This window comes from Argopecten irradians, chromosome 2 (assembly GCF_041381155.1).
Source record: "Argopecten irradians isolate NY chromosome 2, Ai_NY, whole genome shotgun sequence".
In the NCBI taxonomy this organism is placed as follows: domain Eukaryota; kingdom Metazoa; phylum Mollusca; class Bivalvia; order Pectinida; family Pectinidae; genus Argopecten; species Argopecten irradians.
The window spans coordinates 47,325,367-47,352,675 of NC_091135.1; the positions used below are offsets into that span (position 1 = coordinate 47,325,367).

Here is a 27,309-nt window from a genome sequence, read left to right on the forward strand (position 1 = left end):
CATAGAACTGTTCATGTTGTTTTTGTGGTAATTAATGCGGCTCGGACCTTATTTAGAACTTTGAGGGAGTAAACTTAGTGTATCAATATAGCGTATATTTAAAGATTATACTTTTCACTATTTAGATAAAATGTATTAAACTTATTTTTTCTACATCATAATCCAGTGAAAACGAAGGAATTCTTTAGACTTGACCATAATATAATGTTAATGTTGTTGCTGCAGATTAAAGTGAACAGTCGGGCAAGGATGGCTAAAGTCGGTAAAAATGGTGTGAATGTATCCAGTATAATTTCTTATGAAATGGAAAAACAAAATCTCTCGTCAAAATCTGTCTGCGTACGAAGAAATTAATTTAAAGTATGGAAATTCTAAAACGTCCTCCCGGCTCACTATGTCCGTAGTTACATTTCCACTCAGCCTCGCTTTCAATGCTTTCAACTTTTCTTTACTTTAATGGTCAGAACTGGGAAACTAAGGAGAACTTGACCGTCGTATTAATATGTGAGAACTTTTGGAAGGCCAATGAACGCATTTAGACTGGTTTTCTTTGCCCGACTATTCACTTTAAAAAAATTTATAAACGATAATTTGATATTTTAAACATATGAACCAAATCGCAGTTTAAGTTCACTCATCGTCTGATATCGAGAGATACTTCATCTACAGCGCACTCAGAATCACATGTAAATCATTCAGTCATCTATAAATAGAAATCCATGTTCCATGAGTAATGGTCACATGCTCCAATTTTCTGATATTAATCCATCTCATTTATCTCTATATTTCTTCAAAATAAAATTATCCCGTCATCATTTATATAATATCTTTATTTGTATAATCCCATTGTGCACCTTGGTTAGACTTACCCATGAGAGAGCTGGTCAGGGTTACGGGCGTGGTGATATGGAGAAAGGAATGAGCGGTCACATGGTTTGACCTTGCATTCCACCTGGGTCAAAACCTACCCTTAGTTTAGAACGTAACCGGTAACGTATGTCAGACAAGTACTTTTCTGAGGAATTATGTGGTGGAGCTATCTAAATCACATTCAAACAGCTATCTAGTGTAGGATAAAAAAGATTATTTTTGTCATCATAGATTAATAACCTGTCACCAGATGAATTGGTTGTATTGGTATTTCAGAGGAAACAAACCTTTCTTATCGCCTAGGTCAGGTGCATGTTTAGCTTTCTCGTAATTGCTTATATAAATTCGGAGAACAGTGGGTTTTTTTCTATAGATGAAACTCAATGATGCCTGGTTTTATAAATGTTTTTGTTGTTTAGTTAATGTTGAGTTTGGAGATTATATTTTTGTTAATATGTTAGTATTTTATTTATTTTATTTTATTACTTACATCTAAACACAAACGATGTGGAGAAGAATTTTTTTACCTACCGTTAAGGTTCACTTTAAGTAAAAAAAAACCTGTCGAAACATCATAATAGATGGTCCCGAAAGAACAATGTCCTGCCTGTGTTCAGAACACAGACGGAGTAGTACTACAACTCGACAAAATTATAACTATGATATTTACCATGGTACCAGCTTGCAGTGGAAACAATCTGAACTAATGAGATACCAAGGATCATACTATTGAGTTATTAGTAACACTTCTACATGTATTTCTGTTTTAGCCAGTCGATATGAATGGGACTATTTCTAGCGATCGATGCACATTTTCTCTCTTAGGGGTCTGCTCCGCTCAGTGAATATTGCCAAATATTATGGAGAAGGATATTTTTGTTCAAACATATGTTAGTAAATTTTATGTCTCGATTTTCTGTTACCAGGGTTACCCTCTACTTGTGGACCATGTTTCAAACAGCCATCCTATAAAGGTCCTACTACAGTACTGGAGGCCCAGACTTCCCAGTCTGTGGCACAGTTCGAGCACGAGCTCAGGGTCACACCCGTGAAGGTCGACGTACAGGTGACACCGGAAACAGGTCCCCGGTCTATATTTCCGGGTGTTGGCTCGGCACAGCGGGACGACGATGAATCAGACCCGTATGGAGGTGTAATTTACAAATACAATGATGAAGCGGTGACCCTTTATGTACCCAACAGGAACGATGGAAACTCAAACGGGACAGCCATTTATACTGGTGAGTTCAATTCTTGTCCAAAGTAAAATCAAGGATAAATATTTCATGGCGATATTTTGTTTTCATTTGTGCTGTTTTCACAAACAATATCAATAACTTTTCAATTCTTGCAGGTGGTTTCACTTGGTCCGGCCCCACTCATTTGAAAGCGAAGAGGGTCACAGTGCGAGTCCGTGCTTGGTCTCCAAAGGACTTTCCCTGTCCTGACTTTTCCATATCCCGTACTGTACAGTCTGGTTCAGGTACAACATCAACAAATCGTCTCCGCACCATGGCGGAAGCGAAATAAAATACAAAACCATTCATCTTTAAGGCCTATTACTATTGTCTAAGTCTGTTGTCTCTTGTGTTTGTCATTGTATGTTAGGAAAGGGCTTTCATACGCTGCGAAAGGGTTTGCCCTATCCTTTTGTCTTAAATTTTGACAATAAAACATGTTTACACTAACACCTCTAATGAAACCATGCCATCAATGATTATTTTAATCACTTTCCAGGGACACAATCTTTCCTGGAGCTTGCCCATAGTCTGGGTGCCGTTCCGGAATATGTGACGGTTCAAATCAGGCATGGTAGTTCTAATTCGATCTCGGACGGAGTAGGTAGGTAACACATATACAATATCTGAGGTGGTATCAGCGACTTTCTTCTTAAACGTTGATGATCTATATGTGGTTTGTTTTACTTAATTCAACGTCCCATTCGTATGGGCCAATTAAGGAGTAAATGTGTTTGAAGTATGCTAATGCGGTGATTGTTTGCGTACTACAGACTGATGTATATTCGTTTTATGTTGCCTTTTTGTAGCTGGCATTGCATTGCTCTTTAAACTTGCAGTCACATTGTGACATCGTACTGAAAACATGCAGCTATCAAAGGACACCAGTTTTCTCACTCGTTAGACAATTAACTTTTAAGGAACAACCAACTTAATGAAAACAAAATACCTTAAAATGGCCCCTGTGTATACAAGATGGAGCCCAGGATAGAATTTTGACCCGGCAGCTGATTGGCTGGCTAATTATGAATTTCAAAAGTAAAAATTCTTTCTGACAGGTAATCATTCCTAGATAACAATGATATGAATTTGGAAATTCATATTGAGATTTAGGTTCAAAATATCAATTTTGATAATGAATAGGTAAACACATTAGAATTTCATGAAAAATGCGCCTGATTTTAAAATGGCTACCCTGGTTGGAGTTTGAGCTGAAGGACCCAAACTTTTTTTCTATCTAGTGGTATATGAGAACCTAGACTTTAATTATAGAACACAATAGCTAACTAATATTCAGCTATTTTGATAATACATTGTAAAACATTAACAAACTTTAACACTGTGGTTTATAAAAAAATATTTATTTGCTTGTTCTCTTTAAACGAAGTCAATATTTCCGATGGTTTCTTACCATTTGACAGTAAAAGTGATAATTTATTACATAAGATATATAAAATGTTAATTAAAATATTCTTGATTTTTATATTGTTTTATTGATAATCAGTAACTCAGACAATAAATGTGTAACAGGAAATAAGTCATGTTTTTGTGGGTTCAGGGAGACGGTTTCACTTTGTAAGAATTACATTGATAAGTTGTGTGCTTTATCACTACTTCGCACGTGCATATATTGTATTCTAGTGTATTTTATATCAATATAGATGATTTTTTACCAAAGGGATATTTATTTTTATAAAGGCTATGTGATGACGTCACCAATGACATCAATAAATACGTCATGGGGCGGTGTATTGTATGGTTACAATGAGAGTCACATCCGGATATGGCTGCCCAGTACGGCTAATGGTATAAACTTTGCAAGTAAAACTATGTTACATTGTATGAGACAGTTAAAAAAAATCTTAACAGCATTAATTACCTGACGACCTAAAGCCAAGGTCAGCATTGTAACAAATATAAAGTTCATCATCCCATTGGATTCTATGTAAACTTTGCATACGACGTAAACTTCCTTGCATTCCTAAATACCATTTTTTGCTTACCATGCCATTTTTTTTATCAAATGAAGTCAGAGAACCTGATATTTAAAAGAAAATGTTTACCTTGATAAACTTGTCTGTTTTTCAAATGAGATTGTGATAATCACGATGTTGACATTTTAATCTATCAGGACATCTATACAGTTCTGCTGACGGTTGGGGCAGAACACAAGGCGAAACTCAGAATACTGGAACTCTTATAGTGAAGATGTGGAAATTCTTCAATGGCGAAGATTTCTTCAGCCAAACCAAAGTCATCAACAATAAAGCAGCATCTGTCGTTAAAGAGGTGGCATTCACGTCCTCGTCGTTCGACACAACCAACGATCTCCTCTCCGTTATGGTATGTGACAGGTATCGTCATCATCGTGTAAAGGACTCAGCCCGCTATAGTGTACCCGTCTATAATATGGGACTAAATGTAATCAATTACTTTTTGTAAACTACTGATCTATTATGGCCTAGTTGAGAGGGCGTTATTGCCTCATAATTGTCGAGGAATCGAAAAGTGCTTTAGCCGAACACCTTTTTGAGGCATCGAAGGTTCTTAGTTGTTTTTGCTTTTAGGCCTAACGTTTCGTTTTCAATATTTACAGGTTAAAGCCACTGATGGACCGAATGTCAACTATCTGTTCCCTGCCACTGGCGCTGTACAGAATGCTAAGACAACCGGAGCCTATGGCGGACTTGTCTACTCTTACTCCACTTCCGGTATAAAACTATGGCAGCCACCACGTTACAATGGTTACCTGATCTATGTTAACGACAACTGGGGTGGAGGAGCGTTCGGACAAAGTTCAAACTCGGCCCAGTTAGTGGTCCGGGCATGGAGCCCCTATAACACATGTAAGATATTATAGTATTTATAATAGTTTTATACTGTATTGTAGATTCGTGAAGCATTCACGGCGACTGGTTGGCATCTGCTGTCATGTTATTTGTTTAATGTTCGTCCTTGTGAGGAAAGCTCAGAATTCTAAAAATCTAAAAAAAATGATCGTTTCGGAGAAAGGGATGTCTGGTGCGTCCTTCTTCATTTTAATGTTACCGGGCGGGAAGAACTAGAAATGATAAAAAAATACCAACAAAGACACACAACAGCAGTCTTTGAATAAAAAAAGTCATCACACGTATGTACAACAACACTTAGGAAGCTATTCATTAATGACCTTAGCTATAAAAAAATCAGTCGAAATTTTGTTCAAATATGTACAATATTGGATGAATATTCTCTTCTATTCTATAATTCTCTTATTCATTTAATCATGTATGCCAAAACTTAGATATTTTAATAAAATAGTTTTTGAATAAGCTTGATTTCGTTGCAATAACAATATATTTTGTTTCTAAAGGTCCAACAACAGTCGCTACTACGTCGACAAACGTTCCCACCTCTACGGCTAAGACAACGTCTGTGAATATCGTCTCAGTACTCTCTGGAAAACACATAGCACCGTCTGTTGTCGGACAGTCATTGGTAACGAATACAAGCGTTTTAATGAAAGGACACGATTCTAGTACAAATACTATAACATCGACCGACACATTTCAGGGACGTAAGTTGAAAATAAGAATAATGTTTACTTTCTCTTAAAATTATTGATGAACTATTGAGAGCATTTTGATTGATGTGCTTTTGTGTTACACTTCCTCGTCATTATGTATGCTTTGGAAATATTCAAAAAGACCCATTTATATTCGATACAGTCAAGTATCTGATGCACATAGTAGGTATATTACTTTCATTGAAAGTTACAGTTGTGAGATCGTACAATCACCGATGTGTGCACGCTTTTTTTGGTATATTTGGTATATTGTGCGATTCTACAACTGTATATGGAATCTTCCTTTGATTCATGTGATTACCTTGTGAGTTGATTTGAATATAGACATTAAGGTTCACGTTATACTTGTATACATTTATTTATATGTCTTGCATTATGGGTCTTGTAAATGCAATTCATCCTTTCGGTCTATGTCATGCTTTAGATTTGGTCAGACTTTTCCTTCGTCATTATTTTGGTCCAGAGCATCATTCGATAATCTTTATCTTCGGAATGACTGATAAGCTATTTTGTTTATTGTAATTTAAATGTGAACGTTTTGATATTTCTACATCCATTTGTATACTGGTTCCCCTTCGGACCCCTTGAATAACTTAAAGCGAATCTTCATTCTTTTCTGTCCTGTTTCGCTTATTGAGTCACTAAACATCCGTTCTTAGGAAAGGAAATGGTTATCCCGGCGATATATTTTCAATTATTCTAACAATTAACCATTGAGTGAACATCAGGAAATAATTACCATGACCTTGACCTACTGACCTTTGTGCATGTTTCCAGTATCGTTAGACCTGCCATGGTGGGTCGTTGGTGTAGCTGGTGGAGTCACGTTACTTCTCCTGATCGGAAGTATCAGTGGGGTCGTATTAGGTATACAGAAGGTCAAGGCCACAGGAAAAGTGGAGACCAGAGAGCCACGTTTTAGCGACAGGAGCACAATGGAGACCAAGAACAGAGGATCGCACTTTCACGAGAAAAGCAATGACAGAACAAATGCCAAGGTCAGCATGATATTTTAAAGATATTGAATCTAAGACATATAAATATTGAACGTATATCGGGTGGGTATAGTTGAAGAGCGAAAACCCTTTACGAGATTATATAGGGATTTAGAGGACACTTGTCCTAATACTTGGGTTTGCCATCAATCTGATTAAAACCAGCTCTTAATACGCTTACGCTATTACGCTTCATAGCGTAAGCGTATTGAAGAGCTGGTTTTAATCAGATTGGTTTGCCATGGGTACACGTTGATGTATTATAGTTCCCGACTAAGTCTGCCAAAAAAATTAACAAAACAAATACAAAGGTTAAACTTGTTAATAAACCCGATTCATTTATCATATAGCAGTTTTGTCATAAAATAACTTTCGTTCCTGTACAATTATATGTATTATACAAATTCCATTTCTACAGTATTTTTCAACGTTTGTTCTCAATATAAAAATAACGACGTACATGTTGTGTGTGATGAAGAAATAATCTTATAATTAATTCAGGAATTCCGTTAAGTTGATACTGTTACCTTTACAGAACCCTATGAGGAAGCACAGACAAGCGTGGTAGACGCAAGAGACTTATCTCCCTTGAATAGAACAGGTGCTCCTAGGAACACCTGGTGTTCCACTAGTTGCTTGGTGAAATCCTCTACTTTCCTGCTGGTCCGACGTCCAGCCACGAGTGTTGTAGCCGATCGATGTTGTGTACAGTATTAATGATAGTCCGGTGTTTAATCGTTGATTTTCATTTCTTTGTCCTGTTAACTGTTCTTTACTTAATAAACAAGTGAGAATATAGATTTCTTACGCTAATGAAATATAACCAAATTGAAAACTTTTAAGTATATAGAGGTTTTTTTCTTTCTTTCTTTGACGTATTTGCATTCATTCGATTAATTCATTCTAACACATAATCGTCAGCGTTCCGTTTCAGAAAGGACGTCATTTTGCGGCAAAAATAACTGCCTTATCTGGTGTCATTGGTGACAAACGTCACAAACGTTAGCGAAACAGTGCAGAGAAAACGGTCGAATAAACATAGGCAAAGACACGAACAATGGCCGCGTGTAATACTACACGTTTGTTAGAAAGTTTGCAAAATCAATTTTGTAGTCTTAAATCTAAACATGGAAAGATAAGCAAAATATTGATATTACTATATTGCCTTCTAAAACGTCACTTAATATACCTGTCGGTTGGTTAGGTATTATGGTCTACTGGTTTTGCGTATTTCTTGAAAGTGAATATAACAATATTGAAAACAAGAGGCCCATGGGCCTTAACGGTCATCTGACTCATGGCACAAAACAACAAAGTCACAGTATAAAGTATTGGTTAACGATTAATATAAACAATACAAGGAACTCCTTAGTTGAATATATGCAAGTTTCTGAAAAAGGTAAATGTCATTTGTTGAACAAACTTGGTAGCCCTTCATCCAAATATGGTCGAAACCCATTCAAGGATTAATATAAGGAGTCAGATTTTAAAGCCATTTCAGCAAAGGTCCCATTTTGGACCTCGGTCATACTATCCCCATGGGTCTTACCTCGGTCCTTTATAAAATATGATTGTCCTTACCTAAAGTTCCCCCTTCTGAATCAATTAAAACCACTATAGACCAATTTTCATTGAGATCGGAGACTGAAACCTTAAAACAGGAAGTGGGCCAGCGGCCATCTTGGAATACCAAAATCTTTACGAAAATGTTTGCATGTTGTTCGGCATCAATTAAAACCCCTATAGACCAATTTTCATTGAGATCGGAGACTGAAACCTTAAAACAGGAAGTGGGCTAGCGACCATCTTGGAATACCAAAATCTTTACGAAAATGTTTGCATGTTGTTCAGCATCAATTAAAACCCCTATAGACCATATTTTCATTGAGATCGGAGACTGAAACCTTAAAACAGGAAGTGGGCAAGCGGCCATCTTGGAATACCAAAATCTTTACGAAAATGTTTGCATGTTGTTCGGCATCAATTAAAACCCCTATAGACCAATTTTCATTGAGATCGGAGACTGAAACCTTAAAACAGGAAGTGGGCCAGCGGCCATCTTGGAATACCAAAATCTTTACGAAAATGTTTGCATGTTGTTCGGCATCAATTAAAACCCCTATAGACCAATTTTTATTGAGATCGGAGACTGAAACCTTAAAACAGGAAGTGAGCCAGCTAAAATTAAGAAAATTTGCCCTTTTGGGGCCCCACCCCTCAGTTCCTAGGGTTCAGACCAGACTCATTTATATAAAATATAATTGTGTTTCCCCAATGATGCTTCACACCAAATATGGATAAAATTCATCCAAGGATGGAGGAGGAGTAGGACTTTAAAGCTAAAATTAAGAAAATTTCCCCATTTGGGGCCCCACCCCTCAGCCCCTAGGGGTCGGACCAGGCTCATTTGTAATATGATTGTCCTTCCCCAATGATGTTTCACAACAAATATGGATGAAATCCATCCAAGGATGAAGGAGGAGAAGGATTTTAAAGCTAAAATTAAGAAAATTTCCCCATTTGGGGCCCCACCCCTCAGCCCCTAGGGGTTGGACCACGCTCATTTACATCAAATATGATTATCCTTCCCCAATAATGTTTTACACTAAATATAGATGAAATCCATCCAAGGATGAAGGAGGAGTAGGATTTTAAAGCTAAAATTAAGAAAATTTGCCCTTTGGGGGCCCCCACCCCTCAGCCCCTAGGGGTTGGACCACGCTCATTTATATAAAATATGATTGTCCGTCCCAAATAATGTTTCACACCAAATATGGATGAAATCCATCCAAGGATGAAGGAGAAGTAGGATTTTAAAGCTAAAATTAAGAAAATTTGCCTTTTTGGGGCCCTACCTCTCAGCCCCTAGGGGTCGGACCAGGCTCATTTATATAAAAATATGTCCAATTGTCAATATGATGAAATCCCCCAATGAGTGTTTCTAAATTAGAAACACCAAATATGGGATATAAAAATCCATCCATAGGATGAAGTCCAAGATGAGGAGGAGTAGGTTTTTAAAGCTAAAATTAAGAAAATTTGCCCCTTTGAGGCCCCACCATTCAGCCCCTAGGGGTCGGACCAAGCTCATTTATATAAAATATGATTGTCCTTCATCAATAATGTTTCACACCAAATATGGATGAAATCCATCCAAGGATGAAGGAGGAGTAGGATTTTAAAGCTAAAATAAGAAAATTTGCCCTTTTGGGGCCCCACCCCTCAGCCCCTAGGGGTCGGACCAGGCTCATTTATATAAAATATGATTGTCCTTCCTCAATGATGTTTCAAACCAAATATGGATGAAATCCATCCAAGGATGAAGGAGGAGTAGGATTTTAAAGCTAAAATTAAGAAAATTTGCCCTTTTGTGGCCCCGCCCCTCTGACCCTAGGGGTCGGACCAGGTTCATTTATATAAAATATGATTGTCCTTCCCTAATGAAGTTTCACACCAAATATGGATGAAATCCATCCAAGGATGAAGGAGGAGTAGGATTTTAAAGCTAAAATTAAGAAAATTTGCCCTTTTGAGGCCCTGCCCCTCTGACCCTAGGGGTCGGACCAAGCTCATTTTATAAAATATGATTGTCCTTCCCCAATGAAGTTTCACACCAAATATGGATGAAATCCATCCAAGGATGAAGGAGGAGTAGGATTTTAAAGCTTAAAATAAGAAAATTTGCCCTTTTGGTGCCCCACCCCTCAGCCCCTAGGGGTCGGACCAGGCTCATTTATATAAAATATGATTGTCCTTCCCTAATGATGCTTCAAACCAAATATGGATGAAATCCATCAAAGGATGAAGGAGGAGAAGGCTTTTGTATAAATAGTCTTACGCACGACGCACGGCGCACGGCGCACGGCGGACGGCGCACGGCGGACGGCGGACGGCGCACGACGACGGACGAAACACGATGACAATAGGTCATCCTGACCTTCGGTCAGATGACCTAAAAAGAGATCATACTGAAAGAAGAAGCAAACAAATATATTAGTTTCAATATCAATTTCATTTCTGTCTCTATACACATATATTTCATTGTAAATTGTTAGAATATTGTACCCATTTACACATGAAAAATATGACTTAATACACATGGAATAGGGCTTAATATCATTGCACTTTATAGTTCATCATGATAACATCTACACCAATGGTAACAATCCACTTACACATTTAACAATAATTTACACACAACCCATATAATTTGTGGTGTGATTGTACCAGGAGATCAGGATAATTCGGCAGGTAGTACACCATATGTCGTTCAACAAACGTGACGTCATTTTAGGATAATTATGAAGTGTGACACACAGCTTGTGTCTCTTTAATGTGACGTCATTTGTGACAACTATGACTTGTAGTCTCGTGACGTGATGTCATTATGTAACAATCATAATGTGTGTAGGGTATAGGTCTACCAATTGTATTGCCTTTACTGCATCCAGATAACGCAACACAATAGATATGATAAAAACAATTAACTCATCACTTGGTCTGAATATATATATCTATCACAGTCTGCTTAAAGTTAATTTGTTAACACCGTCACATCGAATCAGTGGCAGCAAATACTGACAAGTATGTGCAATATGGAGAGTGTGGATATTTTGACGCCTCCTTTAAGAGAAAATTTATATCTTCCGTACTAACAAAAATAGCCCTCTTGCACATTATTTCTTCCTCACAATTTGGCCTCTGGTAGGAAAGGCTTGTCCCCCGACGGTCTCACATACAAATCCTGTTTCATCACTTGTAACATGTCTCGATCTATACCGTTTGGTCCCAGCGCCTCTAGTGCCAGCTGTTTAGCTTTAGGTATCAAGTCTGGTAACTCTGCCATGGCATCCACCAGAAAGAGTTCTTTAGCCTGGTCCGCGGTAACTCTTTTGCCGAATAACACAGCCTCTCTTATAGATTTCATAGCGAGAACCTTTTTACTGAAAATGAGGAGAAAACAGTCGATGTATACGAATTCATAATACTTTCCTTAATTCCTTATTGATCCACATTTAGAGATGTGTTTTTAAGTTTAAACATATTTTATTGACATAAAATGACAAAAGGATAAGTCATTAAGTTTTACCAACTTATATGCGACTTCTCCTGAAATATAGAAAATATAAACATACATAAATGAATAGTCACGTGATTACATGGAACAAAATAGTATGAATTCACATAAAACACCAAGAACATTAAACTAGTAAGAGAGAGGGAGAAAGATAGAGATTAGTCCCTACTATTAGTATTCGTGTGATACCATTATAATATATAAAACAAGCGATGAAAAATGGGAAAAAAAATCTTGACAACTTGTAATGATATAGGAAATAAGTAAGAGAGCGAAAAGAGAGAGGGGGGGGAGAGAGAGAGTGTGAAAGAGAGAGAGATAGAAAGAGAGAAAAAGATAGATGAAGAGAGAGAGAGTCGATCAATCAAATCTACCCGTTCTTACCAGGAATTGCTGTACAGCTTTTGCAATTTTCATGTTATTAATGATTGAAATGTTAAGATCACCTTTGCATAGAATATCAATGTTAATGGCGCCTTCGTACCACGATAAATCAGTGTTGAGAAGTGCTCGATGATTGGCATACAAAGGGCAAACAATAAAGAAGTGATAGCTGTCCTCACAGGGATGTCCACACTGACAATATGCAGAATCGGTAAGATTTGCTCTAAAAAGGTCATATTTTAGGGAACTTGCTCGGTTTCTTAGACGACAATGGAGGATATTAAGTTTTCTTGGTCCATATGTTGCAAAAGGAAAATTAAAGTTTGAATTTGTTTTCAGGGATTTCATCATATTGAGTTTAAAAGAATTTATGGAAGGAGAATTTCTAATGTTATGGTCTAAAACATTCCAAAGATGTATAGTAGAGGGAAAAATGAACTTTGAGATAATTGTAACCGATAGTAGTGTTCTCTTATTTGATATGCATTTCGTAAGTTATAAGGGGTTAAATTACCAACATCATCAGGCAATATATCTATGAGGAAACTTGGTGCCATACCATGGACTATTGAATATAACATCGAAAGTTTACGAGCTTCACGTCTCTTAGAAAGTGGCAGCCAACCCGTTTCGCGGTATAAAAACTCAGTTTTAGTAAAAACTGGAAGCCCTGTAACAATCCTTGCCGCTTCTAACTGAATATTTTCAAGTTTTAAAGAATTATTTACTCCGCAGTTGTCCCATACTTCACACGCATACTCAAGCAAAGGTCTTATATAAGTGAGATACAGTTTTTCCAAGTTATTTCTTTTTAGAATTAGTTTAAGTTTGCGTAGGGTTGCTATGTATTTAGTTACTTTACTTGTGATATATTATATATGGATATTCTACTTACAGTCGTTAGTTATAATAACACCGAGGTGTTTGTGATTATTAGTAAAATGAATGGGAGTGTCATCAAAAGTAAGGGACGGGTTATACGGTAACTGACGATTAGATATGACTAGAGCCTCTGTTTTAATGGGATTGAATTTCATCAACCAATCTTTCGACCAAATTTCTAGTTTCCTTAAGTCCGATTGTGCTTCGTTCTCGATTAGAAGTAAGTTCGAGGATGAGTAAGAGAGTGATGTATCATCTGCAAAAAGCCTAGTTAGAGAAGCAAGATTACAACAGATATCATTTATGTATATCAGGAAAAACAAGGGTCCAAGTACAGAACCTTGAGGAACACCAGCAAGTATTGTTTTAAAAGAAGATAATGATTGTTTTACAAAAACCGCTTGTTTTCTGTTACTCAAGTAGTTACTTATCCATCGAAGAAGTTGACCTGATATACCGTAATTGTTCAGCTTATGTATGAGACCCTTATGCCATACCCTGTCGAAAGCCTTCGAAAAATCACAAAATATTAAAATGGAATGTTCATACTTTTCTAAGGAGGTAATTATTGAGTGGTAGATTTCAATAAGCTGATGTGAGGTAGAATGCATGGATAAAAATCCTGCCTGGTATTTATAGATTAAGTCATTATCAATCATGAAATTATAGATGTATTTATATACTACACGCTCAAATAATTTACCTATACAGCTTAGAAGAGATATTGGTCTGTAATTAGACACAATGCTGGGGTCATTAGATTTAAAAATAGGCATAACATGAGCAATTTTCCATGCGTCAGGATATACACCAGACGAAAGGGAAAAATTAAATATCATAGACAGAGGCACACAAACTTCATTTGAGGCCAACTTCAACATTTTATGACTTATACCGTCAGGGCCTGACGCTTTTTTAACATTTAATATATCTAAGATGTCTAAGATTTCACTGGGAGCAATATTTATTTCGGATAAAACAGAGCCAGTACGACTATCAAATAATGGTAAATCTTTATCTAATTCATTTGCCGGTAAGTTGGAAACAGAGCTAAAATAATTATTTAAAAGTTCACATTTACTGTCGTTATCATATATCATTTCGTTAGTGGTACAGTCCAATAACGGGGATATCTCTGTGTTCTTCTGTCCTTTAAGTATATTTCTAAGAAGTTTCCAATATATCTTGGGATTGTTATTGTTATTATCTATCACTGTATCGATATTATCGTAGAAAATTTCTTTTGCCCTTTTTATCATGTTATTCACTTTATTTCTCATATGCTTATAATTACTCCTATTTCGATCTGTCCTATGGTTAAAAAATATTTTTTTAAGTCTATCTCTTTTTCTCATATAGAGTCTGAGGAGGCTATTCATCCACGGTTTGTCTGTATCTCTGACCAGAATTTCTCTGCAAAGAATACATTTACTTATAGCATCAAGAAATGTTTCAGTAAAAAAACTACACATTTGATTAACATTTGGCATATTGTTCAAAATATCAAACCACGGGATACTGCTTAATATGGTCTTTAGTTCCTCAACATTAGCATGCTCGTACTGCCACACCTTTCTTTTATAAAAGTGGTTAACTTTTACTGGAATTTTAATTATTACAATTGCTGCATCATGGTCACTAACTGCTCGCTCAATATTAATAACATCAGAAAAAAATGACATCAACCAAATCACTAACTATAAACGGATCAAGAAGTGTGGAAGAAGTAGCAGACTGCCTGGTAGACTCGGTAATTACATTTAATAAATTATAATTTGTCAGAATATAACCTAAATCACCTCTGACATTTACAGAAAAATCAACATTTAAATCGCCTGTGATAATTACATATGAAGTTTCTTCAAATGCAGCATCAATCGAATATCGCAGATGCTGCCACAGGTCAGTACTATCATTACTAGGGGGTCTGTATAAGTTGCAAATTAGATAGAGAATATTTTTGCATTTTAACTGTAACCATATTAATTCAGTGTTATCAGATTCAAGGTCGAGTCTTCGCTTGGCGAAAAGGGATTCCGAGATATACATAGCGACACCGCCACCAAACATATTTCTATCCTTTCGAAAAGGTTCAGAGAAACCATCTATTCGGATGTCAGAATTTGGAATAGAGTCATCAAGGTGTGTTTCCGTAACACATAAAATATCAATATCGTCTACCAATGAATTCAAATAATTCACTTTATTCCGCAGACTGCGGATATTCAAATTTAGGATACTCAGAGCACTAGCAGATAAACTGCTATCAGAGTCAGGACCTGGATTTGGATGAATATCCCCAGCTATTAGTAAAATAATTGCTAACGAATTATATGGATTAAGAATGAAGTGGGACAACTGCAGAAGCAAAACATATATTAAATGGACACAAATGAGTTTGGAAAGAAACATTTTGAAAATATTCGGAAGATTTTTCTTAAAAACAAAGGTGATTGATATGCAAGATATTTTACAATAGAAACATCCGATGGCAGCCCTCCATGCACATACATCGTTACCTGTCATGGGGGTTGAAAAATAAAGACGGTTAATGTGAATAGGAGGTCTACCAGCGGTAATATGATTGCGCATCTTGTAAGGTGGGTTGAATCGTAAAGACAGAAGAGAAAAGGAAGTAAAGTGAAACGAAAGGGAAACATTTGAAAAACAAGGCAGAGTACATAGCACGGACAGGTTACAAGAAGTAGAAGAAATGGAACTCTTCAGTGGTGAAACATGGATAATCTCTGATTGGATAGAAGCAAGGTGTGGTGGGTAAATATATAAATTATATGGACATATATTTGAATCCTTCATTCATGTTATAAACACAGATACATGCATATATGATATAATATAAATAAATATATAACTATATTGAGTTGAAATTCACATACATGGACTAAGCATAGATACATGTATATAAGGTCGTGCGGTACAGTGGTACGATATATTTGGTTTACTTATAGATCAATAAAATAGAAAAGGATGATATAGATATAAAGCTAAGTTGAGTTGGAATCCAACTTCGTGTAGTGAACATAGATTCATGTATATATGCAGAGTACAGGTACGATTTATTCAGCTGACTTATTCATTTATGATTATAAAATATATACAAGTGAATATTATATTGTAATTCATCTACATATATACATGTACACCGTAATTGAACATACGGTACAGTGGTATGGTATATTCAGTTTAGAGATGTGTCATGTCCAAAGTAAACTTCCTGCGCAGTCACTTAGCTTAAAATTGATATGATGGGCAGTCTACATTCTACCACGTGCACTAGCCCTTCACCTCCTGAGTTCAATGTAAAAGAGTGAGTTGCAAGGCACCGGTTATAGATTTTTTTTTGATACACTGCCCTTTTCCTCCAATATAAGAATTTGTCACGCCCAAAATGACCCCAGAGAGTTGTTTGTAGGCGTAAACATAAACAAACGAAACTGACTTTATATCTGGAGATACTCAGGTATAATTAGTATGACATTGGATATGAACATAGATGGAATAAACTCTGACACCTTGGTGAATATTGAATGACGATATTTGGTAATTTAAGATACCGGGTATGTATGGAAAATACCAAACTATAATGAAAACTCTTGCAAAATTCTGCACGAGATTTATTATTTGAAGGCACAGAAGATTTCGTAATAGTTTAGTATTTTCCACACACAGACTATCTTAAATTTCCAATTTACCTAGTCTCTTATCAATTCAAGTGGCTTTATTACACTCAAACAGACACATGTAACCAATAAACTAATAAAATACAATAAGAAAATATAATACAATGTTGTAACTTTGTACATATATACATCATCCCACAATCATATTGATTACTGATATAACAAACATATAATCAATTCTTACATAGAAAAAAACACTTATAATCAAAACGAGACCGCGAGACAAGTGGTCTAAGCAAAGCTATAGTCCAGTAAAAATACGAAAAATAGAGGCCAAACCTCCAAATAATTGCAACAGAATTTGTTTTCTGGTTTTTGGGTTGGAGAATCTTGGTATTTTACCATGAAAAAAGTCGCAAAAAATCATATGTTCGGAAAGTCTTTTTTTTAACACCCAAAATATAAGAAAATATAAAGAAATCACACTTTTTACCACTTTAAAAGTACAATATCTGCTATTTTTACAATATTTGAAATATGAAATCGGGTATATAGTAAGACAAACTTTAGGTTAATACAAATAAGTTGAAATGATACAATAATTTCAGTCAATCCAAGAAATAAAGAAGGATGAAAACGGCTCAAAACCTTTTAAATTTAGCTAGCATTACCATTTTTGTTCTTTTTAGATGCAAACATTTATAATATAATACCCTGAACAATATAAGTTGATATTCTATGTCTTAAAGAATTACTTTTTCTTTGATATTAATGCATGATCGATAAGTGTTTTTATACTTAAATTTTTCGCAAAACACCTATTAGGGTAGCTAATATTTCGGAAAATAAAAAACCAAATGCTTCCAAATATGTTATATCCTTTTTTGTGTTTTTGTACTTGTTATTTTGATCATTTGTTGTAAAAACGGTATACATATGGACATCTTATTTGGTACTCAAAACTTCCTATCACGTTAATTTGGCTGAATACCAAAATATGTCTAAGTCCATAAATCTGCAATACAAAAATCTTAATTTTTCGAATATGCTTTATTCGTTTGTCATAAAATTTTGCCAGTAAATAAATCAGAACTGTGATGATTTTCAGCTATAAAATTGAAAATGAGCTCTTCTTTATTTCCTTTATCTCATTGAAAATTGTGTAACCCCCATCCGGTTCCATTATGGAAAAATAAAAAATTGACCTATTCAAATATTTGATCAAAAAGAAACTTCAATCTCACTTTATGAAAAACGCTCCATTATGGTGGTAATATCTGCCAAAGGATTTTTCAATCTGATAAGTCACAAAATAGAAATTCACATTTTTGATATTTCAACCTAAGGACTGAAATATAAAGAAGTTTACTCAAATTGGCACTAAATGAGAATTTGATCGACCTCACGTTCTTTTATATTTGTGGATATTTTGATATAGTTGTCTCTTTTAGGTGAGAATAGCCTACATAGAATCTGAATTAAAAACTATCTAAACACTTGAGACGGTACTTACTGAATAATTCTTGAATAAAAGACACATTATTCAATTTGGACTTAAAAAAATCATTGGAAAAGGCCAAAAGACTAACTTTGAGCAACCATGTTATCTCACATAGGTAGTGAAAGTAAAATGTTTTTACTTTTAAATCCTTTAATCAACAAGTTTTATTTTAAAAGATTCCACCAAAATAAGTATCAATGGTATTGTTGATAATATATCTGCCAAAGGATTTTTCAATCTGATAAGTCACAAAATAGAAATTCACATTTTTGATATTTCAACCTAAGGACTGAAATATAAAGAAGTTTACTCAAATTGGCACTAAATGAGAATTTGATCGACCTCACGTTCTTTTATATTTGTGGATATTTTGATATAGTTGTCTCTTTTAGGTGAGAATAGCCTACATAGAATCTGAATTAAAAACTATCTAAACACTTGAGACGGTACTTACTGAATAATTCTTGAATAAAAGACACATTATTCAATTTGGACTTAAAAAAATCATTGGAAAAGGCCAAAAGACTAACTTTGAGCAACCATGTTATCTCAGGTAGTGAAAGTAAAATGTTTTACTTTTAAATCCTTTAATCAACAAGTTTTATTTTAAAAGATTCCACCAAAATAAGTATCAATGGTATTGTTGATAATAACAAATTTTTATCCTAACATTCCAACAAAAGCATATTTGGCTGTTACAAGGACATAATTATGCAATTTTCTTGTTGTCACACTTTTCCCCTGTGTTGATTTCAATTTATGGTTTTGGCATTCTGTGCTATCCTTATAACGTTCTTGCCATTACAGTAGATTTTCTAGTATCTCGTGATAAACCATGTAAGTTTATATTTGGCTTCAAAGTTCGCAAATTATGCAAATATCCCTATTTTTTTCTGATTTTTGGGGATCAAGAAAAAAAAACATTTTCCCAAACTTTTATATGTGGCTACTTTTTCCTTGTATAAAACAAAGTCAGATCTGTATGAAAAACACACAGAAAAAATTCTGTTGCAATTATTTTTGGGTAACACCCTATCTTTACTGGACTACTAGCATTTAAAAGAAATACGAAACTATCTAAAATTGAATTTACGACTAATGAAAATAAAACATATCGTCATTCAATATTCTCCAAGGTATCAGAGTTTACTTAACGCGTTTAATATTTTGACGTAATTATACCAAAAGTATATTCACCTGAGTAGGTCCAGGAGCATATCCCCTAAACGTAACTTGAGGTGAGTCTCGTTCCACGAAATCCAGCCCCGGTCCGCCCTCATCACTCTGTAGTCATGTGACATCGCCAGGAAGGCACCGCCCGCGAAAGCATGACCTGTTACCATGGTAACAGAGGTAGTATTATTGGTTATTGGGAACAATGGATTTCGTTTTACAGTTACAGTGTGATTTATATAGTACCGACGGAGTAAAACTAAGGGAAGTAACTCTGATATATATTTGAGGAAGACCTCCATTGTATGGTGACACACGATCAATGCACTATATTTACGTGTTTTGGCATAATAAACAACCAACTGATTATTGTGACACCATGACTACCAGGCGGGAAATGTCTTCAACCAAAACAAAATTGTGTTATTTTTTTATAATTATCATTATGTACAACGGAAGCCTGTTAGGGTCACATTGAAAAAAAATATTATGTCGTTATAACGACTTAGTATGTCGTAATAAGTATGTCGTAATAACGACTAAGTTATGTCGTAATAACGACATAGTATTTCGTAATTACGACTTAGTTATGTCGTAATATACGACATAAGGTATCACGTAAGAACTGACATAGTTCGTGGTTAAGACAGATAGGTATGTCGTAATATATCGACCTCACGCTATAGATAGTATCTCGTAATAACGGCTTAGTACATTTGTATGTCGTAATAACGACTTAGTTATGTCGTAATATCACATAGTATTTCGTTATAACGACTAAGCTATGTCGTAATAACGGCTTAGTATGTCGTAATGACGACTTAGATATGTCGTTTAAACGACTTACCTATATCGTAATAACGACTTAGCTATTAGTATTTCGTAATAACGACTGAGTACATTTGTATGTTGTAATAACGACTTAGCTATGTCGTTATTACGAGATACTATGTCGTTATCACGATATAGCTAAGTCGTTATTACGACGTAGTTAAGTTGTTATTACGAGATACTAAGTCGTTATCACGAGATACCATGTCGTTATTACGACATACTAAGTCGTAATTACTACATAGTTAAGTCGTTATTACGAGATACTAAGTCGTTATCACGACATAGCTAAGTCGTTATTACGACATAACTAAGTCGTTATTACGACATAGTTAACTACGAGATACTAAGTCGTTATTATACAATTATCGACCTATTTTCGGGTGGATACTGTGAGTTATCAATCCGAGTAAGTTATATATCCCGAGGCCGGAGGCCAGTAATCTTGCGTGCTTTTCGCCGCCCATTTCGGGGTTGATATCGCAGTTGATGAATACTTCTGAGAAGCGTATCGGCCAATCAAAAGACAGCAAAAACACCAGTCCTATAACAATATACAATTATCGACCTTTTTTAGGTGGATACGGTGAATTATCAACCCAAGTAAGTGATATATCCCGAGGCCAGAGGTTCAATAAAGACTTTACTACAATAAACAGGATGATACCTGCAAATGTTCTCTTCACAAAAGTAGTTTATCCATTACACGTAGTATATGGTATTATGGTAATTATCCAAATGCTTTCTAGCTACTGTTTTCAGATTGGTAGAATCGGAATATTTCATCGCTGCATCAACTGCCCGTCTGGGCATTTATGAACGTATTTCCATAAATTGAAGTTCGCAGTTGATCACCGTTGATCGCAGTAAACTTGCTGCCTTCCGCTTATATCTGTTTCCGACTATAATAATGACGTCACATAGATTATCCCGATGACATTGAATAGGGAAACTTCCGTTACGCTATAATATGGGTACGAATCGACGTCAAAAGTGATTATGACGTCACATTTAAAGGGAGTTTCCCTCGATTTATTTTTGACACAGGTTTACTGGACTCGCTAGAGGTATCTGGACTGAGTCCAGTAACCTGAATGCGTGCTTTTTCGTGTCGCCGATTTCTTTTCGGGGTTAATTTATCGCAGTTGATGAATACTTTCTGAGAAACGTATGGGCCAATCAAAATACAGCAAAAACACCAGCCATATAATAATATGTCGTTATTTTATTAACGACATAACTAGTCGTTATTAAGGACATAAACTAAGTCGTTATTGCGACATACTAAGTCGTCGTTATAACGACAAAATATTTTTCTTTAATGTGACCCTTGACAGGCTTTCGTAATTTTCTCTTAAAACGTGCAACACATATCTTTATTTTTTATTTTTTTTTTTTTATTGTTTTTGAAATTTTTTGATTTTTTTTTTGCTCCAAGTTTCTAATTTTTATGAATAGAAACTTTAACATTTGATTCATAAAACTCCTAAAATTGAAATATTGACGTTAAATTCCTTATTAGATATTTGATGTGGTAATTTTGATAAATTGGGTTTGGACTCGGTACCTGTGTTAATGACTACCCCACCCCTCACCCTCTATTCTCTATGCTTACCGTTGATAGCCGCGATCGTTGGGAGGGGGTAATGCATCACCCTCCACATGATATTTTCGAGTGCCTTCTGGAAACTTGAGGATTGTTTCGCCATCCTGTAGAGGCATCCACTCTAGATCGATGCCATTTTACTGTAAAAACTTCCCTCTCTGTCGTTATCATCATGGCCTTACAGTCTTTATTTCTGTAAAAAAAAACACATTATCACATCTGAACCCGTTATGTAGAAATTGAATGCGACAGATACAAAAAAAAAAAAAAAAACAACTCCAGATCCAGAGACACGTTACCACAATACCAACAAGACAACAGTAACAATCTGATTAAAATACAGATCCTTATAATCACTACGTTGGATAAGAGGATCTGGAACATCCCATTAGGGGGTCACGTCAAGATGACTTTTGAAATGGCCAATCAAAGTGCCACTGCCAAGAATCTTGACTGGGGACGAAAAAGTTTGAGAAAAGCTGTCCAAATTATTTTCGTGTATGTAACCATCTCGCCTGAAGTGCACAACAAAGCTAATTGTATATATATACTGGGGCGAAAAGACGTTTTCAAATGATGTTGTTAGGTGTTGGAAACTGCATTTGCTCTGATGTACACGTGGTATAAAGGTCATCTTGACGTGACCCCTTATGGGATATTGTCAGATCCTTATTGAACGGAAGTGGGATCGTGGTAGCCAAATAAGATAAAACCCTTGATAAGTTTTTTATCATTCTCATCTAACATGTGTCCAAATTTTTCCTCGTGATCATGTGACTAATTTTAAAGATATTTATCGAAATTTATATAATATAAACCCTAGAACCAGAGGCGCTCCAACTCCCTGTCATCAACTAAATATAAGCAAAACGATTTTAAATACTAATACATATAGATCCAAATTATATTACATATTAACTGAATTAACATTCTTTATATTTTACATGGAGACTAGAATAGGTCCGAAAACATTGTATATACACAGGACTAGTACTGTAACTAAAATTCATATGCCCCTAAAATTCCAATACATGCCTAAACAAAATTGTAGAAATTACCATTTTTTTCAAATAAAAAAACTAAAGGGATTAAATGCAATCTAATTAACAAAAACAAAATAATATTCCGCTCTTCCGCTGTCTTTTTTAAAAAACTATTTTTTTTTTTCCTTCCGCTCTTTTTTCTCACTTTTGTTTTTTTTTTTTACAATACGATGCTTTTACTGGTGCAATTTGAAGAGCAAGGTAATGGAGGCGGAATTGCTTGACTAATTAATTAGATTGGGAATAATGGAAATTCGGGGGGCCCGCTGGGCCTTTTCTGTTTCAAACCTCTGTTTTTTAAGTTACTCCTTCATGTGGTTGTATTTGTTATTTTGACGGTTCGTGAAAATTGCATGTTCTGATTTCAGTATATATAGACGATTAAGTGCATGTACATGTAACTGTACATGTGTATGTACCAGTTTATTAACATTGACCACAATTATAGTTCACATGTGTATCATATACTGATACTTCGCTATGTTCACGCAACTTTAATATTGGTGTCTGTGTGGTCTGTTTCCCAACAAATTAAAACGTGTAGGTGTGGTATTTTAGTTTGTGACCGTTTTCAAGTGTGAACCTGTGGCACAGAAAACGATCAGAAATATCAAAAATGTCACACATGTCCGGTCTACTCTATATATACCTTGCTAATAATGTACATCGTAAAAATAAAAAATAGTTAGTAATCCTAAACCACCTCTCTCACACTCAAACGTCCTCTTTCCATCGACTTCCTAGTATATTTAATTAAAGTGACATAATCACATTAACATTACGTATGAGTACACGTACATGTCCATATTTCAAGGGTAAGAAACACTCATCAAGTTTTGGGCACGTATTGCTATGTAAAGAACGTAGTGGAGTTAAGACAGCTGTGGTTTCCGAGGGTGATAACAGAATATTTTGCAATATTGTTAAAACATGTATCCAGTGTCCCAAGACCAAAAGCATGCATATATCATGTGACTGTATTTTAACATATATCCGCACCATGATAGATCTATGCTAGAACAACCAATTTATGTCACACACCAATGCATGTCAAAATATGACAACGAATGCTTAATTGCACTAGTGATACACGGGCAAAGTCACTAGTCGTTCCAGTTATAAAGAAAAAAAACTGAAGTTTAATAACAAAACGCGTTCGGATACGTCTGTATAAGGAAGAATATTATTTGATAAACAGTTGATGATTTTTCGGGGAAACTCTTGGTTCGATTTCTTCTTGTGTGTTGTCATGAACAACCGATTAAACATTGACAGTATCTGACTACCGATAAACCAAATATACAAAGATACATATACTTTTTCAGTTTTAAGAATACTTTAACGTTATTCAACGAATTCTCACATTGACTTAAACTCAGTGTTTTTGTGACCTCTTGAACTCTGAAGAAATTAGTACACCAAAATCTACATGTAACTGCCAATGTTAATATAGAGAATTATCATACATTGGGTTTAATAGCCAGACATAGGTACTGTACATGTGTACAGTGACAATATAAATATCGGTTATTAACGGGCACGAAATTCAATCTGACGTAATTTCAAAAACGATGAAGAGACATCAAGAAACCAAGACGTTACGCCCACAAGAGTCTGATAATTAGATAAAGTTTGTATCAATGTACACCTAACACAGTGCCTATGGACCATTTTATACGATTTTAAACAGAAAAAGCATCGCTCTTTCCAACGGTAGTAATCTGTTTCTTAAGACTTCATAGAAAAATGATTTTTTGGCCGCTAAAGCACAGGCGTGGTAGATTTTTTTAAATATTTTTTTGTGTATCGGGGAGCTTTCCACCTTTCGCAATATATACGTACTTTGTAGAATGTGAGTAAAACGATTTTTATCTAGGCCCTTAAAACGTGTAAACATGGTCTATGGGCTCTTTGATTGGTCCATATTAAAATGAACTGTAGCTTATTCTCAGATCCTTGTGGTTACGCTAGGATTCGAGGACGGTGGGAACAAGATGTCCGACTCTATTGCATATTTACAACAAATTTTGCCATTAAAATTCTCCCAAAATAGTTTTTGTAGGTATGCGATAAAATGTTTCATAAATTCCAAAGTTTTCAAAAGTAAAAACTCCTTAATCCCACATCAAAGGATTGGAGAGACCTATAGGCATTGTAATGATGGGCATTAAAAACGGTATATACGAAATCATGTATCTTATCAGTATTGCAGGTACACACATTCTTACTCGTATAATGAAAAAGTGCCTAATTAGTAAAAGTATTTTATATGCATTAGTCAGTGTGAACCGAGATGGACAGCGGCAAAAACTATCATTTGGAAGTGAACTGCGAACAATGTATAATGTCACAGCTAGGGATCTGATAATTATTTTTACAGTTTATAATATTATGTGTACACACATTATTTAATGTAATGACGTGGACCCACAAGAGTACCCATAGACCATTTTAGACGTTTTAGAGATACTTAGATAAAAAAAACCCGGTAAAACATCCATATTTTACACTTTAGTACTACGCGGGTTTAATGTAGAATAAGGATTTTTACAAATTTTTTATCCTTGGTCACTAAAAACGTCTATAATATGGTCCAATGGGCTCTCTGGTGGGTCTGATCATCTTTATAAACTGCTAACTAATGACTTGATACGTTACGGTAAGATTCTGATTACGCATGGAGACGCCATCATATAAATCATACCAAACCGTTGCAATCTCAAAACTCCAAACCGTACACTTTTTCGCATATCATCGATCAAAACCGTTGCGCAAAGACTGACACAACGATGTAAACAATGGTCAAACACTCTTTATTCTTCATCAAATTTAGCAAAGTGCAAATTTGATACATATGAACCTAATAATTTGTTTCTCAGTCATATTTTGTGAATATCTTGAATAATAAGCAAGTGCTAGGAACTCGCATTAAGCTGTATGTAAGTGTCACAATTGTATGATAAATAGGAGTACTTTGCGTGAAATCACGATCTTAATACAAGGTAGGATATCTAATTAACACTTGAGCTGAATATCGGTCTGTAACACCATGCACAATGTCTTTAAACTCTACAAGTTGGAACCTACCTACTCGGTACTCGTATATCGAAGCGATACCGGAAACGGATCATAACATCGTTGCCGTACTAGTTGCACTATGTACAGTGATACTAATTGAGACACTATATTATATACAGGCTTTTTGAAACTCTTTTGAAACTTATTTTTCCAATAGAATTTGAGAACTGGGGTGACACTCGTGATGGGTCTTTTATATAACTAACCGATATAAAAATAGCTATATGTTCACTCGTGTAATAATTATATATCGCCACATGCTAATGATGACGCAATCTGGTCGGTCGTGTACAGGTACATAAGAAACGACACTTGTGACAATGTCATAGACAGCTAGTCAACTTCTACTTCTTCAGGTTTGATACAATGCCGATGTTTTCTGACAACGATTCTTTTATGTCAATAACCAAGCTGTCAGCTTCTGTGTATGAGGGATCTGCAAGCATCTGGTATATGTTTTAAACTACAATTTAAGAAATTAAGGTATGTACTGTATATGTCTAAAAATACCTTACGACAAAAAACAATAGTATCAAAATGACACATTTTATTGTAGATATAATTTAGTCAACCAACGTTTTACGGTGTCGTCTCCAGTTTATGTCTATAAATCTACTTTCACTATAATATTTTGTGACGTAACGTGTTGTTGGTTCTCAGTCCATATATATATCTGAGATTGCGCACACACATAAGTGTAGATAATAGGTGTGCCTATATTTAGAAAACGGAAACGAAAATAAACTTTCTTAAATGATAATAAAACAGCAATTTAAGACGAATTTATTTAGTAACCTAAAATATGACATGGTTTAATCATTTCCTGTGATAAAATCAATTATCGTCTGCATTATGTAATTATTTCATATACACACTATAATTACACCCATGCACAATATCAGATATTTTGACTCCCTCAAAAATAATTATATAAACTATCGTAACAGTAATTATCATGGGACAATGTTTACATTTCCAAATAGGTCAGCCTGACGTACACACGTAAACAAAAGGCTCTTATTTTTTTAATGAATTCTGTAATTTTACACAGCCCTTAGTTTTTAGTAAACTTATCATTACTTTCTAAAATATAGAAATACAAGTATATGAATATATATTAAATATTCATTCCCATAACATGGGTCGCCTTACCTTTCGAAATTAATCTACATTGTCATTGGTTACATGTACACAATTTGATAGCGAAACTTCATCGCACACTATCGTTATAGTTATGATATATAAACTTTTAAATGTTGTTTCGGAAATTGACTCGCTTACTTTAGATTTCACCGTCTAAAACAGAAGCCAAGCGTTATGAAACTTACTATATATCATAAAACTTACACTTTTTCTCAATCACAAAATTTCAAAGTACCAACATGCAATCAAAATTATGTATAAAAAAACAGCAAAACTAATCTT

At 35.1% G+C, this 27,309-nt stretch overlaps 3 protein-coding genes across 3 annotated transcripts in view; 2 read left to right on the forward strand and 1 right to left on the reverse strand.

Annotated features, from left to right (window-relative positions):
- Positions 1-249: 249 nt before the first annotated feature.
- Positions 250-7,930, forward strand: LOC138316668 (uncharacterized). The gene is made up of 10 exons (XM_069258336.1): positions 250-262; positions 1,797-2,111; positions 2,225-2,353; positions 2,608-2,712; positions 3,807-3,914; positions 4,240-4,451; positions 4,705-4,954; positions 5,461-5,664; positions 6,451-6,671; positions 7,204-7,930. The coding sequence occupies exons 1-10, from the start codon at positions 250-252 to the stop codon at positions 7,234-7,236; spliced, it is 1,590 nt and encodes a 529-aa protein (XP_069114437.1). The 3' UTR covers positions 7,237-7,930.
- A 2,731-nt stretch (positions 7,931-10,661) lies between these two features.
- On the reverse strand, positions 10,662-21,894 carry LOC138315734 (uncharacterized). The gene is made up of 3 exons (XM_069256978.1): positions 21,773-21,894; positions 19,351-19,486; positions 10,662-11,611 (listed from the first exon to the last, which is right to left on the reverse strand). The coding sequence occupies exons 1-3, from the start codon at positions 21,864-21,866 to the stop codon at positions 11,356-11,358; spliced, it is 486 nt and encodes a 161-aa protein (XP_069113079.1). The 5' UTR covers positions 21,867-21,894; the 3' UTR covers positions 10,662-11,355.
- Positions 21,895-26,159: 4,265 nt separating this feature from the next.
- LOC138315735 (uncharacterized) overlaps positions 26,160-27,309 on the forward strand; it is a 41,067-nt gene continuing 39,917 nt past the window's right edge. Inside the window, exon 1 of the mRNA XM_069256979.1 lies at positions 26,160-26,367. The gene's annotated coding sequence lies outside the window, so the exon portion shown is untranslated. The remainder of the gene's footprint in view (positions 26,368-27,309) is intronic.